The sequence below is a fragment of the Tetrao urogallus genome (genome assembly GCF_951394365.1).
Source record: "Tetrao urogallus genome assembly, chromosome: 6".
Classification (NCBI taxonomy): domain Eukaryota; kingdom Metazoa; phylum Chordata; class Aves; order Galliformes; family Phasianidae; genus Tetrao; species Tetrao urogallus.
Genome location: NC_136819.1, coordinates 53627180 through 53644906, shown reverse-complemented (window position 1 = coordinate 53644906; position 17727 = coordinate 53627180). Strand labels below are relative to the sequence as shown.

The 17727-nt window shown below is 36.2% G+C and overlaps 1 protein-coding gene across 2 annotated transcripts in view; it reads right to left on the bottom strand.

The window, feature by feature from the left end:
• Window positions 1-5043: 5043 nt before the first annotated feature.
• PPP2R5E (protein phosphatase 2 regulatory subunit B'epsilon) overlaps window positions 5044-17727 on the bottom strand; it is a gene marked incomplete at both ends in the record, with an annotated part of 67199 nt that continues 54515 nt past the window's right edge. The window contains 9 exons of one of the 2 annotated variants that reach the window (XM_079537269.1): window positions 5044-5143; window positions 7648-7749; window positions 9969-10096; window positions 12547-12666; window positions 13417-13467; window positions 13570-13623; window positions 14655-14763; window positions 15388-15447; window positions 15552-15682. In XM_079537269.1, the coding sequence (XP_079393395.1) occupies window positions 5044-5143; window positions 7648-7749; window positions 9969-10096; window positions 12547-12666; window positions 13417-13467; window positions 13570-13623; window positions 14655-14763; window positions 15388-15447; window positions 15552-15682 (855 nt within the window). The remainder of the gene's footprint in view (window positions 5144-7647; window positions 7750-9968; window positions 10097-12546; window positions 12667-13416; window positions 13468-13569; window positions 13624-14654; window positions 14764-15387; window positions 15448-15551; window positions 15683-17727) is intronic. The other variant, XM_079537270.1, reaches the window with a different exon arrangement.

The following is a 17727-nucleotide window of genomic DNA, read 5'->3' as shown; positions in this document are numbered from 1 at the left end:
GAAAAATAATATTTCAGAATCAGTTTAATAAATATTGATCTAGCTTTATTGCTAAAGCAGCTCATCAGCACTACCCCTCACCTGGCTCTACCTTCAGTTCCCTCCAGAGGCTGCTTCCTTTATAATTAACCATCTTAAACTTTTCTCCTCACTTCCATAACGCAACGCAGAGCAGCACAAGGACTGAAACAGCAGAATGATGCTACAAACGTTAAGTCTTGTTCCTTCACCAGCTGCAAAGTGTAAGGGTCCGATGGCTTACAAAGGACACAGTGCGAATCTAATGTCTGCCCTCTGTCTCCACTGCTCTTCACCTTCTTTACAGGCTTGAGTGCATGCAGCACAAGGATGCTCATCATCATGAGAGGACCTTTAAAAAAAAATACGTAACAAAAACTAGTCTGTGCTGGTAATTCTGCCAGAAACATAAGTTACCTCCTTTTTGGGTGTTCTTTTTCTTAGAGTATTGTCCTTACGTTCAGCACATAAGAATGGACAGCTGGTAGCTGGAAGTTCTCTGTTGAAAAGGTAGATGAAGTTTAGATGGGAGGAGGTAGGAAAAAAAAGCCAAGCACCTGGTAAACACTTCATTGCTTCTTTATTTAGATGCACCCACAGTACAGAGCCTCTTGAGCAAGTGCATAAGAGGAAGATTACACATGTATAGCTGGGAGCACCATTGAGTTCGAGTTTGTTTGATACCATTTTTAAGAAAGTAAACTATTTCCAAAGAATGACATTTGAATCCAAGAGCTTAAGACCTGCTTGTACTTTTTCCAGAGGTGGAAGGCATTGTTATTATTATTTTGATGTAAGTAGAAGACGTGTTCACGGTCTGGTTGGACCAGTCTTTATATTTTCATATGCACCTTTTAATATAATATAAAAAATGTTTCATTTCCTCCCCTCCCCCTCCCCTCCCGCCTACAAATAGTTAAATGCATCTAAATTTAAAAACAGTAATGGACCAGAGCATTCCTATGGGGAAAAATGAACTTCTGCTGCCCTCTCCTGCTTAAACAATGAAATGCTAAAATATTCAGATCTATGAATCTAATGCTAACCTTTAAACAAAAAGCATGACAGCTCATTTGCTATACTACAGTCAAAAATAGGCCAACAACAAGAAATGTATTGGTACTATTTATATTTGAAAATTCCTCATTTTACATGAGGTTATGAATACAACATATTTACAGTAAATGATCCAAATAACAAAAACATGTATTCAGAGGTCATGATAAGAAGTGCGTGCTTCTGTGGATGGGAAGCGACACTGGGATTAAAGTTTTCAATGAAAAATTAGTTCCATCCCACTTCAAGATGTCGTAGACTTATTTAAATGAAAAACTGGGCAATGCAAAATCTGCTGCACCTATCGACTAGGAAAACTAATTTGTGCCACGCGATACAGCTGGTAAGGGAAGCAGATGAGCCTAAGTAAAGTCACACATAAATAAGAACACTCTGCAATCTTGCTCTTCATCAGCTTTATCGTCTTTTAGGGGACTGCTTTGTGAGGACAGTCACACGGATCAAGAGAAAATGCCATCTTTGCTTTTAAAGACAGAACTAAAGCCAATTCATTTTGGTTTTATTTGGGGGGAGAAAAATCTGCTCAGTTTTTTCCCCTCTCCTCACAAAATAATAGAGGTTTTTATAGCTCCTAATATATTTTCCTTTCCTTAGAGTAGGAGAGCCTGAGGCTGTACTTACACATGTATAACGTACACACAGCTGCTGCTTTTCTTGCTCAAGCAATTCTTGGCTCCAACAGCCTTGCTTTTTTTCCCATATATAGGAGGAGATAAAAAATAAATTAAACTCTTTTATTTATGCTAAAACCAAGATTAAATGTACTAATGAAAGATCCAATGGCATTAGAATACTTTTATTTAAAGCATTCCAACCTTTGGAAGAGAGACAAAAAACACTCAAAATCAATGAAAGGAAAACAATAAGGGAGACTTGCAAGATGAAAAAAGCAATATGTGCTCAATTTAAAGTATATGAGAGGAACTTTACTTTTACAGTCGTCGTATCCCCATGACCTGATGCAATGCCCTTGTATTGAAAATGCAGTTCTTCCCTTTTAGCAGACAGCATTCAATCCTTTCTCCTGAAACCAATATGGCACAGGACACCAGCCATCACCCAACCACTGCTCTAAGAGCAGTTAACAACATTTACACAAATAAAGGTAGTTTCTGGAACTCAACAAGCAAACGAAAGCACAATTATAAATAGACGCACTGATCACACTTGGGCCCATTCGCTGCCTTCTTCTTTGCCTAAAGCTCCAACTGATCCCAAAGGGAGCTCTGTACAGTGGCAGAATATCGCATTCGGGTTGCGGCAAACAGCGGACCCTGGGGGTACAGTCAGGTCATTGTGGCAAGTGCTTCTTCACATACACCACAGAGGGCACCACAAAGTGCAACCTAGGGTCTCATCAGCCTTTTAGAGTCTCGTGACTAAGAGCACATTGTCCCATTCCGTTCAGAGAAACATTCCTTCTTGGAAGTGATAAATCATCTACAAGCTTTAGACGCTCCCCGCTATCCCCACATCAGAGGTAATAAAATATTGCAACCCATCAGGTTCTCATCAGTTGTGTATGATCAACACCAGAACGTCATGTCAAAACCATAAAGTTGTGAACAAACAACACTCACCTAAACTCTAAGTACAGGACAAGGTGCTTTTTCTAATTTCACATCGTTCTGCTTTACTCCACCAGGTGGAAAATTTCTTTTTTAAATTTCCATTATATCTCAATTTTTCACAATCAGTCTTTAAGCATGATTCAATCCATCCTCTTGTAAATCGTGATAATTTCACACAGAAATCACACTAGTTAGTATTTCTTTTGTAACAGAAATAAAAGACTGTCAAAATCAACGGGCTAAGGGACGTGATTCATTATAAATTTATTTAATCTTCAGTATCTCAGCTTGCACCTTTGCTTCAGCACTTCAAAATAAAATGTTTCAACTATGACAGTAACTGTCTAATTTACACTGCGTCCCAGCCAGTGTTCTTAGAAGCTCGTTAATCCCATTAAACCATGTTGTGTTGGGTGTTGCATATGACTAGATCCACCTTTTTTCTTTTTTCTCCCTGTCCCGGAATTAACAGTGCCAAGTTTTTACAAAACTGTTGAGTTTACAACATATCTGTGTGTGCAGACCCAGGAGTTCAAACTGTGACCTGATAGTCCCGAAACAGTCAGTAGTCAAGGAGGGAATGCTTTTTTGCTTTTTTTCCTCTCTTCTTTTCCGTGCCTGGAAACAAGAAAACTTCAAATCCTACTGTATACTTAAATGGTAGGAAGAAAAATATACAAGCATGTATTTATATTGTATTTCTATCAATGGCAACAGGTCATAAATTCATGTTTGCAACTATCACAAAGACTCAGGAACACCAATTCAGTTTTATACTGTAAATACTGCTGGATTGATGGTTTAGGATTATCAATTCACTGTTGTCATATGACCGTAACAGTTCAAAAGCATCCTGGAGTAAAATCCTGAAACACATACCTTTCGGTATATAATAATGCAACTGCATTAGCTAAATATTTACTGTACATAAGTTTTATCAGCATTTTACCTACCAAAGATGTAAATTCCACTTTCAAATACAAAGCAGATAGCCAATAATGTATACTTATAATACAGCCCTCTTCTTTTTTTTTTTTTTTTCTTCTTTTTTTTTTTTTCTTTTGTTTTAAACAATTTGGTCACAATGCACCTTTGATATAAAAGCTTTATTATTAATACTCAGAACATTAGGATTTCCAGAATTTTTTTTCAGTAGCATTTGTAGAACCACTTTTGGTAACAAATACAGTAGTTAGGAATGAGCATCCAGATGAGAATGCAGAAGTATATTATCCAGAATCCTTTCCAGCTAAGACCATAGGGCTGGTACTGTGATGAGTAATAATAGTACTAGAACCACAAAAACACTATAGTATGTTTCTTAGAGGCTACATCCTCTTTTGCTGGAACACTTTATAAATACATATTAAAAAGTAAGGCAACAACTCCAAACAGTCCAAACTGCTATCTCAACTCATTTCCCAGTTAGATCCATGACCACTGGAGATCAATTTCATGCTTGCACTGTTTAGCGTTTGTCTTTATTCTTTCAAAATGGTCCAATAAAAACATACTGTAGTAATTTAGGAATTAGTATTTCTAAAACAGCTCTGGTACGTGTGTCCAATGCTGTAACACTAATACTGGTTAGGTACTGCAATCTAAGCTGTTACCACTGTCCATTTTTCAAGGATTGTGGACACTAATTTGGATTTGCAATAAATAGGTGCACGAATCCAAAGCTCCCTTTCCTACTATGTTTATCACCTACTTGTTTTTTTTAGCTCCTAATGTTCAAATTAAAGAAGCACCAGAGACAGACTGGTACTAAAAAATGCTCACACCAGTAAACAAAACTTTTATTCAGGACCTATGCTTTTTTTTTTTTCATGGCCCTGATCTGAATGGACATTCAACTTATGAAGATGTGCAAAAGGAAAGAAAAAAAAAAGTCAAATTACAGTAAAGTTATCCAGAGAAGGAGGATGTTACACAAACTCATAAGGAAATGACAGTCTTTTTTCTCTTTTACTATAAATACACTTAACAGTTTAGCAGAAAGACAAGCTAAATTTTAAGATTGTTCACATTTGAAAGTTGTATTATACTCTCTGCTAACGATAAATAAGGAACAGGTCCTGACAATGAAATCTGACATTGCAATTTTCATCAACAGATCTTTGAAGACTGGTTTTAAAGAAGGGTTAAAACAATGATTATGTTTGCAAAGTTCTGAGAAGTCCATCTGCTGTCCAAACTTTGGATTAAAGTCCTTATTTTTTTCCTTTACTTAGAGACAGGTATATACAGTGCTGTTGTAATAATGAAACAAATGTGAAATCTACTGTAAAGTTGCACAATACAGAAAACTGTTGCTCCATCTTCTACTACATAAATGTGTGACTCCACAGGTTAATAATGCTGTTTTGTTTTTTTGTTAAGTTGGAATTATTCCATCACGTCTAAGACCTCTCTTTAATTCCAAATCCTCCAGTTTTTTCCACAGTTCTTCACGCTCTTTTTCTTTCTTCTTCTCACTGACAGATGAAACAAAACAAAGAGTTAGCAGACAAAAATAAATATTTATGTAACAATGACATTAATTAGCAGTACTAATTTTATTTAACATTTTGTAATTCCTATACTTACTTTTTTTTCTCTAAGGTTTTTTTTTTCTTTTGCTTTTCATTGCTTATGTAAGTACTACTAAAAAAGTATTAGGATAAAATAAAATAGTGCTTACACATGCTATTCTGCAATTAGAAATAAATTAAAAAAAACACACATGGACTTCTATTATGGACCAAATATCATTATTATTGCTAATCTGCATTTTGTTATTTTCAAGTTTATTTACTCAGGGCTTTCATATACCTCAGCAAAGGGAAAGTCCAGACACAAGATGCATCTTTTAGCCAGTGCTTTACTTTTTTTTTCCCCCCCTACCAAATTCTATGTAGCATTTTCTTTAACAACAGGCTTTCATGGCTATTTTGTTAAAATTAAACAGCTGAGCTAATATTTGCTTTACCTGCATTATTTGCTTTCTAAATTTCCAGTTTCTGCTGTAGCTTCTTTTGAATAAATTTCCCTGCATTTCAAGATGCAAAATGCATCCCATTTCTACGGCACCACCCTGCATGTTCAGATGAAATGAAAAGCTAACAATAATAGATACGGATTCTCTATCATCAAATTACAGAATTCCTAAAAATATTTCAGTGGATTAGAAATACTATTCCTACATATCTCAACTCAGCTGCCATGTCAACATCTGGTTAAAGTATTTTCAGCACACAAAAAAAGAAAAGCAACTTTTATCTAAGTCCCTGAAGATCAGTTAAAGCAAAATAGAGCCCACTGTCTCTGAAACATAGTATCACAAGAATAAATGAAATAGCCTGATATTTTCAGGCTGTTTACCAGATAGTTATTATCTTATCATTATAAAATAGATGCCTGCTTAGTGAAAGGCTCTGAAATGATGATAACCTCATCCAACTTACCTATCTGACCTAGCATAGTCATTAATACTGAACATTTTTCTCCTCAAGCTTTAAGTAGTATCAAAGATACATTTTAAAAATGTTGCTTTATTAATACAATTAAGTTTTTCTGTAAACATTATTTTTTTCTTTAAACATCCATTAATTAATTGTCCCTGTTTACACGTGCAGTTATTTACATGCTTTAAGATGATAATTAGTTGTCCAAACATGGAACATACTACAGCGACCCATTCTGTTAAGAGCTGAGTTCCTCATCTTAAGGTGCAAAGTGCAAATGACACTGATTTAAGTCACTGAGGTGACTTGAAAAAGTCTGGATTAGATGACCAGTCCTGAGATTCTCAGCCTCTTTTGTGTGCTAGAAAGCCACATGGTATTGCCTCAGCTGTTCTAGCAGATTGAACCTTACTTATCATCAGCTACTTAGAATTCATGTGTCCTAGCTCACAGACCTGAGGTTTTAAGTTTAAAAAGCTTTATTAGTTCACCTGTGGATTTTTCATGTATAAAACTTCTTATTTCACAGCAATGAAGCATAACAGACAACAGCATGAATCCAGACACGCAATTCTAAAGCTATCGACTGCAAGAGACTTTAGAGACTACTAACATAGCAAGTTTTTATGACTTTCAGAATCCTTTGCTTTGCTTGTGGGAACTCCAAGTCACACAAAAGTTCAGAGTTCCTGAATTCTATTTTTTTTTTTTTTTTTAACCTGCTACTTTGGATGGGCTAAATCTCTGCACAATAACTGGAATATGAAGGAACATAGGAAAACAGACAAATTGCATACAACTGGGTTGGAACAAATGAGTGGTGTACCTAATGGATTGCACAAGCTCAAAGATTCAGATCAAGCAGATTAAGAATCAAAAAAGCTGAAAGATGCCTTTGTGCTTTAAGACATCTAGTCTATAAGCACTGATTTGGAAAATCAAAACATGCGGATTTTCCTCATGTCTGTTTCCAAATCTCAGTGTTTGTTTTAAAGTCTTGAAGTGCAGTGGTATCTTAAAACACTTGTTTTCTTTTATCATTGAAAAGCTTCACACAAAGAAAGAATGGCAGAGGTCAAATGGGGCCTCTGGAGACCATTGATGTATCCCCTCAAGTAGGGCCACCCACAGCAAGTTGCCCAGGATCACCACCAGGCAGCTTCTGAACATCTCCAAGCATGGAGACTCCACAACCACTCCGAGCAACGTGTTCCATTGACCACAGTTAAGACATGCTCCCCAATGTTTAGATGGAAATAGCTTAATACATCTAATTCTTTTGGAATACAATGTCAAAAGGAGTTTCCTGAATCTTCCCAAGCTATGTAATAATTACCACGTGTTATAAGGGGTAAAGATCAACTTATACATTACATTCTCTCACAACTTGCAAACAGTTAGCTAAAGAGAACATAGGGAAAAATACAGGCATTGCGTAAATTATGTATGAGATTTTGCAATTGCAGCTGAGTGCAAAGGAAAATCTAAACAGCAGTCCTTATGCACAGCTGACAAAAAAAGCTTTAAAAAGTTACCGCTGACGATCTGACTTGTAAGTGGCTGTCAGCTCATCAAACATGGTGCTGTTCATTTCCATAAATGCCTTCAACACATTGTAGACTAAAGCCACAATAGCCCTGTGAAACATTAAAATAGAAGAAAGGAATTGATTAGTTTCAGGTGAAATCAAACAAGAAAACTATCTTCTCTTACCAGCAGTTCTGTGATCAACTCTGCTCTTGCAAATATGCAAATTTTTATTTCAGTGAAACTACTTGATTAACACCTTTAAAGGTATGAATCAGTTCTTGATAACGCTAATAACTACTTACATGAGGCAAAGCAAACATCTAGGGTAAAAGGTAACAACAGAAAGCTGTTAGAAATAACGATAGACTCCTCCCTCATGATGTTGAGCAATTCTCAATGCAACTCCAGGAATTAAAATCATTGCTTGCAGAAGTACCAGAATTGAAACAAAAAAGGGTATGATTCATATTTCCTTACAATTCTTCCATCAAGCTGAATAATCCATGCCTCCATGCAAAATACAAGGCTTTATTTCAAAAGTGCTGTCCTTGTATCATTACATTTCATGTTCACTTTCACTTTGGTACATTAAAAAAAATTATTAATTAAAAAAAAAAACAAAAAAAAAACACCACTACAAGTGCTATGGATGCAATGTTGCCACATGTACGCAAAGCAGTATATAGTGTATGAATAAACCTCTGCTGCCTTTGCTTATTGCTGCAACACAGAAGTCAATACACCACTGCTCATTTTGATTCCAGTTGCTTATCTGAATAAAACAGGACCTGTTCCTACAGGGAGAAATGATGTACAATGCTAGTAATTTCAAAAAGGCTGCAAAGACAGTCTGTCACACAAAGATAGCCTAAAATATAACAGTATTTCCAAAGTAACAGGGGTTTGTTATTAGTCTGATTTATCTAGAGTTCAAAATTCCTCTCCAGCAGAGTTCAACATAAAAAAAAACAACATAGCAACAGAGAAGGGAAGGAAACAAAGCTCAAAAACATTTAAAAATTTGAACAGATTATTAATCAAGAAATCCTGATTCCTGATCCAATGCTACAGGTGTCATATTCAGACACATTGCTGCTTACGAAACAGCTCTTCAGCAGGCATGAATGCAAGTGCTAGCAACATTTGGAGCTAAACTACACAGCAAATGTGACATTTCCACATTCTCCTGTCTACCATTCACATATTTCCAATAAACTGCCACTTTTGCTGTCCTCATTTATTAATGTTTTAATACACATAAAGATTCCTAAAATATCTTCTTGATTCAACAAGTTTCTCAATCTGGTTTGCCTGCTAATGGTACAACATTCCTGTAGGTATGAACACTCTGAGAAGTGAAGGACTAGCATGTCCTCATGACTTGAAGCACCCCAGAATGTAGTACAAAAGGCTGGACAGAGTGCTGGAAGGTTTCAGACCCTCAGTGCAGCAGCAAGCCACTTAAAATGTCTTTCTGTAACCAGCCTTTACCATGGAAGGTTTCCAGTAGCATTAGATTTGTGATGAAAGCACATGAACTTGAGGGTTTGAAAGGTGTAGAACACAGAGCAAAAGATGAAATAGCTTACAAATACTTTACAGGAAGATCTTAGCAAAGTAACTGGGATCTGAGCACAGTACAGCTCATTAAAAATACCAGGTTTACTAAACAGCAATCCGTTTGGCTTCACAAACATTTCATCCGAAGTATAGAATACATGATATCTAACTGTAACAATGTTTTTCATTACACTACTAGAAAATTTTGTTCAAAAACAAGAAAGCAAAATATCAATAGGAAGCCACTAATCTGTGCCCAATGGAGAACAGATGTATTTAAATACATTTAGAAGGAAAAAAAACACTACCTAAAAAAAAAAAGGATGTTTATATGCTCCATAAACATTCAGAAAAATGCTGGTACCAGAGGGAACAGTACCATCCACGATACAGCTACAAAGCTTTATTAATGCCAAGCATCATTATTCTAGACAACACATTTACCAGCTGTTTATGAGAAATGCTTGATGAGCAACACTTTTTCTTCAATAACAATACAACACCTAATTTTTCTTTCTTTTAACTTATGGAGAAGGTTTATTTTTATCCCCCGAGGTACTGATTTTCATACACATACCAGATAATTAATATCATTTTGAGCCAAGCTCAAGCATGCTCTAATTTATATTGGCATTAACAGAGCTGCACCTGCTCATGTCAGCTTTGAATCTGGGTATCTCCTATGCTGACATTCTTCAGCACATACTTCCTAAATTGATCAGTAGTTTGACAAGAGGTAATTTTAAATTTAATTGCAAGAACTTACGGATTCCAGTGCTCTTTAGAAATCCTATAAAGGCTGGAAAACATGATGGGAAGTATGACATTTGAATTCTCCTCTATCAAACTCATGATGTATTCATTATTCCAATAGTACAGTGCTCTTTCAGCCACCTTTGAGTCAAAGGAATAAAATATTAACAGGAATTCATGTACTTGTATTTCTAATAATCTGAAGCAAAAACAAACCACAGAAATTTCATTCAAATGAATTAGCTCTGGAATTAAGACTCTATTTTTATCAGTAATATCATCTATATTAATGAAACCAAATTTTTATACTGTAATTCAGATCCCACAGTATCTACCCTCTCTTACTCCTGAACAATATGTTGAGAACCAATACAGACCAAGTGCAGATAATACAATACTGCAGCTTTGGAAGTGAAAGGACAGTGGAACAACTTTTCCATCTCCTCTTCCCCTCCACCTTTGATTTCCCAGATGGAAGGATCAGACCAGCATTAGCATACAAGACAAAGGAAACTGTGTTATGTCCAGTAGCTGGGCTAAATATGGGAGATGAGATCTTAAACACGGGCAAGGTACTAATTACAATAATCATTATGAGGGGCCAGTTGAGAACTAGAAGAGAAAACATCTACACTGTACTAAAAACAGATGTCATCCAGGAAAGAGCCTATAGCAGTTGTATCACAAAATCACAGTGATTCTGTGATTCCACTCCAACCCCCTGCTAAAGCAGGTTCCCATAACAGTTGCACAGGAAAGCATCCAGGCAGGTTTTGAACATATCCAGAAAAGGAGGACTCCACTGTCTCTCTGAGAAGCTTGTTCCAAAGCTCTGTCAGCCTCTTAGTAAAGAAGTTCTTCTCCATGTTCATATGGAACTTCCTGTTTTCCAGTTTGCCTTCATTGCCTCTTGTCCTGTCACCAGGCAGGATTGAAAAGCACCTGGCCCCATACTGTTGACACCCATCCTTTCATAAGCCTTGATAAGATCCCCTCTCAGTCTCTTCCAGGCTGAACAGCCCTGAGTCTCACCGCCTATCCTCACATAAGGGGATACATCTGTTCCAGGTCCCTAATCATCCTCGTAATCCTCCACTGCTGGACTCTTTCCAGCCGTGCCCTTTCCTGAACTCAGGAGCCCACAACTGGACACTGTACTCCAGATAAGGCCTCACTAGGGCAGAATAAAGGGGGGGAGAACAACCTCCCTCGACCTGCTGACCACGTTCTTTTTAATATACCCCAGGACACCACTGGTCTTCTTGGTTGCAAGGGCACACTGCTAGCTCATGGCCAACCAGGACAGAGAAAGAAAGGGATCCTTACCAGCAGGTAAGCCTCTAATCTTACTGATGCGTGCCAGTCACTCCTCCCAGCTTTGCTTCATCAGCAAACTTGCTGGATAGGATCAGCTATTTCTTCTTTCCCTATCCACTTCACTGTCCACTCGTCCAGCCCACACTTCCTAAGCTTACCTATTAGGATGTCATGGGGGGCAGTGTCAAAAGGCTTGCTGAAGTTACACATCCACTGCTCTCTCATCTACTCAGCCAGTCATGACATCACAGAAGGCTACCACGTTGGTCAAGCATGATTTCTCCTTTGGTGATCCCATTCTGGCTACTCCTGATAACCTTCTTGCTTGGAGATAACATTTAAAATAAGTTGTTGCATCACCTTTCCATGGATGAGGAGAGGCTGACTGGCCTGTAGTGTCCCAGGCCCTCCTTCTCCTTACTGTGTTTTCTGAAGACTGGAGTGACATTGGCTTTCCTGCAGTCTGCTAGCAGCTCTCCAGTTCTCAATGACCTTGCATAGATGATAGCGAAGTGGTTTAGCAATCACTTCTGCCAGCTCCCTCAGTATTTGATAGGTGCATCCCATTAAGGCCCAGAGAATTGTGTAAGCTTATTTTGTCTCTAATCAGATCCTCTTCAACAAAGTGGAAGTCTTCCTTTGTCCATGCTCTTTTTTTTATCTCTAAGGTCTGGGATTCCTGAGAGTCAGTCTTAGCATTACAGAATGAAGCAAATAATCTATCTTCTTTTATGTAAGGATAGATCACATAGCTTAATATGTAGATGATACAGGCCATGAATCCTAACTCCTCTTCATGATTAAATTTAATTCCTATTCATCCCCCTTCTTTCTATCATGCAAGAAAGAAAGTGGTCTATGGGACCTATCACCTCTAACCAGATATCTCCTTAGAGAACGAAGGAGGAAGGAGAACAAAAATGCTGCACAGTGCTGCACTAAAAATGGGAGCAAATAAATCCCACTGGGCCTACAAATCTGAAGGCCATACAATCAGTGTCTATCACCTACAGCTGTAAGGCCTCAAAGTCAGTTGGGACACAGTTTAAAGCCTCATGTAGCTCCAAACTGCAAGTTCTGTGCTGTAACCCACAAACGTACTTCATCATGGAGCTCAGAATTGAACTTCTACTGCAACATAAGTTTCCACATAGGAATCCAGAAGATAAGTATTTAAAATAACAGAACATAAAATGGTATCTACATTTGAAGAGGTGTTATGCTAGAAATTGAGACTACACATTCCTAAACAAACAATTATCTTCACCACTAACCTGAAAATGAGGGCTAGAGACACACTTGGCAATTTGTTTAAACAAGGGTTCCTGGATTTTGACAAATTGTGATGGTTCAATTACATCCAAGATTTCCTCCAGCTCTCCTAGGAACATGACCTACAGACAAGGAAGGAAAAATTGAATTAAAAAAATCTCTAAATTATCTTGCTCAGTAAAATGCTGCATACCTTCAACTTCTCCTCTAGGGAAAAATGTAAGCTCATCAAGAATCTCGTTCAAAAAAACATGACAACTTCTGACTCTAGTGTCAGAAAAAGATACCAAAGTGCAAATGCTGTATGTAAAGTAATCACTTAAAACAAACTTCAGAATTGCACCAGGATATGCGTGCTTTGACTAGAAAGTCTTCATACCTGGTAAGTAAGGAGAGTCACATAACAGAATTTTATCTCCGTTTTTAAAGTAATACTCAAAATATAACAGTTTCTCTAAGTCACAAAATCTCAGGAAATATCAGATTTGCATTTAGAATTGTAAACAAATATGCAAATGTTTAACAGCATCTTTTACAAGTTTGGTAGGTAACACAGTATTTTCAAATATAAAAAATTCCGAATCAGAGTTTTTTAAATTAGTCCTCAATATATTTATTCTCTCCTTTCTAAACCAAAATCTGTGTAAAAGCCAGTGTTTATTTTGTGAGTAGGAACTACAGCTATCAGAAGCTTTTCTCTTTATAGTCAGAACTGTCCAGAAAAAAAACAAACACATCAACTGCAAGGATTAATATCAAGATCCAGTACAGCATGTACAATCTGTCTGGAAATAACCTAAATGTTTGCTACATATCATACTGTAGAGCAAACTAACTCTTACATTTTTGGTTAACAGTAGTAATTCATTTACCTCTTTCTGACTGCAGGTTTTCGGCCAGAATTTCATTAAGCCTCTGATGACCTAAATTAGAAGAAAAAGAAGTTAGATTATTATTATTTTTTTAAACATTCTTCACAACAGGATAAGCTGTTTATCATGGAAAAAAATATGAAAAATATTTACTGGTTCTGTGAGTGAGGGGTCTTTCTCCAGAAACTGTACTATGCAATATGCCAGCTGTGAAGAGGTAAAGATTTAAGAAAACAAAGTTAGAACATTATAATGAAATTGCAGACAAACATTTAAAAAAAAAAAAAAAAAAAAAAAAAAAAGAGAGAGAGAGACTGTAGGCAAGATGCTACACAGCTTTCTCAAAATCAGTCAAATATTTAAACTGAGATGCATAGGTTGCATTTAATCCATTAAATGCATCCATAAATCCATTTAAATTCAAGTTACTAGGGAACAATAAAGAAAGAAAACATTACAAAAATCTTCACATGACAAATTATCACATACAATTAAAAATCAGAGCAACTTGGAGCTCAAAATACAGTGACACAATGTTTATAAGATTTTGTTAATCTCTGAAATTGCTTTTTTTTACATGTTTTGTATATTGGTAAAATTGTGAAAACTCACAAGATGAGCTGGCACAGCTAAAACCCTGAGTAACATATTTAGCATGTGTGGCTTTGAAAGTATAAGAAAGATTATCTTATCAGAAATCTATCAGAAAATGAGATAGAAATGGAGCAGGTATCACTTATCAGAGGAAAAATGTCATCATGACAGCTGAATGTATGACAGGACATAAGAGAGCAAAAACGTGCTCAAGTCAGTGAAGGAACACATTGAAGATCATCCAGGAGCAAAGGCATTAGTATTCAGAAAGTTGCCAGAGTGAAGAAGAGCCTAGAGAGCACAAGACTAAGGAAAATCGAACATCCTCTTGGGACAGGGAAAGGGACTGCAGAATGGGAAAGGCAGCCTTGTGAGAACAAGGAAAGAACAGAAAGGAAAGCCTAAAGAGAGCTTAACTACAAAAGTTTAAAGTATTAAAGACGTCGGTTACATTTTTAATTATCTAATCAGACTAAAAAGTATTTGTCTTAAAAAAATGCAGTAAATGAATATGAAAATCTACTGCAATTTCCCACTTTACAAAACTTCCCCCCCCCCTTTAATGTACTCAGCAATTAAATTTCCAAAGTTACTAAAAAATTATAGAATTCTAACTGAGCAGAAAATATTTTTATAACTTCTACCTGTGCATGGAAGAGTGATAAACTTCTGACAGTATGTAAAGGAATCAGCACCTTCACCAGAAACTGTTTATGCTCTGCCTTAAGAGGTAAAGCAAAACCATTGATAATACTAGAAATTAGAAGAGAAGTATTTGTTAGTGTTATCATCACAGAAAACATTCTTGAGATCTGAACAAGAACTTTCTACATTAAAATCATTTAGGAGTCAGCACCTGTATTGGGCTCAAGTGATTTGTAAACAGATGCTGAAATTTGCCCTCCTTTATATCAGCAATTCAGCACATATCTATACAGTACAAACAATTCAGCTCTAACTTAAAAATCATCACATGAACAACTGCACAAACCTTCTACTAAACAGATAAGAACGTGTCTGCTTAATCTGCAAATTCACACATTCTTTGGTAATTAAGTTATTATAATTAGGTATATGAGATATTCACTCTAGTAGTGAATAGTACACTGCTAATGTACTTAAAAAAAAATATGCAGTGCATAAGGATGAAGTGTAACACACACACAAAACCAATCCAATCCTCCTGCCTGTAACTTGCATCCACATATGAACTCCTGGCAAAGACAGGAGAGAGATTTGCTTAGAGATGGGCTCACAGATGAGCATGTGCACACATCTCTTTCAAAATCAGGGTTTATAGCAATACTTTTTCTAAGTCTGAATTACTCTGACACGTCCAAAAGGGAAGCCTGATATTGGTAATGAATGCTCATTTACCTTCCTAAAATTTCCAACAGCTCAGCTACGCCATTGAAGTGTTCAGTTTCATAAACAAATCTAAAAAAAAAAAAAAAAAAAAAAAAAAGAAAAAGTTAAATATAAGTAATATATCAGCATACTACAATATTTATGTGAGAAAAATGTCTCCTCCCACAGCTTACCGTAGAAAAATATTATTAATCTGTTTTCGGATAAATGCTCTAAGACCCAGAAACTTGCCATAAATTCTGTGCAAGACTGTTTTTAGGTAGTCCCGTTCTCGAGGGTCTTCGCTATCAAACAGCTCCAACAACTGTGTTTAAAGAAAAAAAAAAAAGAAGTTAAACTGTAGATAGGCTTTACATTTGACTAGTATGGCACACAGAATTCCGTATGGCAGTTAAATTGCAGTAGGTGCATGTAAGAACTCAGTATCTGTACTGCCCAAGGTACAGAAATACAGTTATTAAAAAAAATAATAATTGCAACCCCCTGTACATCACCACAAAACACTACTTACTCACCTTAACTTCCAGCACAAACATTTAGAAATCTTTAAAGAATTAAGACACTTTTATTAACTGGCTCCCAAACGCTGCCTTCTTCCTCCTCCCTCTCCCTCCAAAAAATAAGAATGCTGTCACATCTAGAAAATAACACACTATTTCTTACCACTTTCATTTTCTCACTGAATTAACAGACCATCATTTTAATTGCATAAGTTTGCATCAAGGTGACATATTCTAGATGATTTTCATTTATAATATAAGGTCTTAAGCCTTTCTAGAGATTGCATGGCTTTCAGATTGTGGACTCAACAGTGCAGTCTGTGGCAGCACTGGATCTGCTGTCCCAGGATATCTACCAATTAATGCAAATCAAAGAATCAGTCAGGATTGAGCAAAATGCAAACTGCAATATCCAGTTTTGTTTTTTTTTTTTAAAAAAAAAGAAAGAAAAAAAGAAAAAAAAAGGAAAGAAAAGGAAAAAAAAAAAAAAAAGATTTCTTTACTTAGGAACTGGTAGATGAGATTTTAAAACAGCAAAATAATTATGTCGTTCTCAGTCAAAAGAGAAGACTAGCCAGTGTGGTGTTCTGTACAAAATCTATCCCAAAATATGCTCTCTAAAGCTTCCTCTAAAAACCAAGGTATGAAACAAGCAGCAAGAACAGCAGTCTCACTTCTTCAATCTATTTCCCTACCACAAATGTATGAGTTTCACCTTATCTTTTCAGTTCCATCTTTTTTGACACCACAACATCTGCTATTTTTGCAGACATCGCAAATGAATTAGAAAAAACTTATTCAAAAAAAGGTAGAACTGCACAGAATGTAATGCAATTTAAGTAGTAAGAAAGAAAAGAAAGAATGAAGATCAGCAAGATGAGGTAACATTCAAGCAGTACATATCTTGAAAAATAAATGAAGGCAGCTTGCCAAACAGGCCTTAAAATGTTTATGCTGGTGGCAGAAAAACATGACAGGAACAGCAGAGAACAAAATTATTCTCAATTCACAGATAGATAAATTATAATTATCTATTATAAGGAGATATGTAAGTGCATGTACACTGTCTAATTTCTGTGTAACTGGTGCACAATTTTGAGAAGGTGAAGAGAAAAGAAAATCAGACAAAGATTAAAAGATTTTTTTAAACGTTCTGGGATTTTGCTTTCTAATATTCAGGTTTACAGTTGATGCATGAGTTCTTCTTCATCGCGTTGGACATTTTTTCCCCTACCTTAACCCTGCAGTAAGAATTTCTGATGGGAATTTCAGGAGGAAATGGGGTTTGTCAGCTGCCCTCTAGAGGTTATCAACACATTGTTCAATTAGTTCCATAGTTAAAGAAATAAACAGTTACTTCATCCTTCCCCAAATAGCAAATTTCACCCAAAGACAGCAAACAGCTGGAAACACTTTTATTTTTAATATTCTTATTGGATTGTTTTTAGGAGCAAAATATAAATATTTCCAGTTCTTTTATACAGATCCTCTGTGGAAACATTGCTGAAGTCAGACTCGGTCTCTCATTTAAAAAGAAAAGATGCTTATTTGGATTTGTCCAATTCATTATCAGGTTTCAACAATAAAGTCTTATTTTTACTAACAAGCTGTAAGACTTCTATGATTTACGTAACTACTCTGACACCAAACATATACAGAAAAGGGAAATAAAACCTCCAAAATAGCAACCTTCAGTAACACAGATCCATGAGGAGATATTTCGATAGTGCCTCTTAGCAACCACTGCAGACTATATACAATGAAGCTTCAGAAATGAAGTCACACTGTGAGTGTACAACATTTTATCAAAACTTGCAGCTGAAAGCCAATTACACATCTATATTTAAAA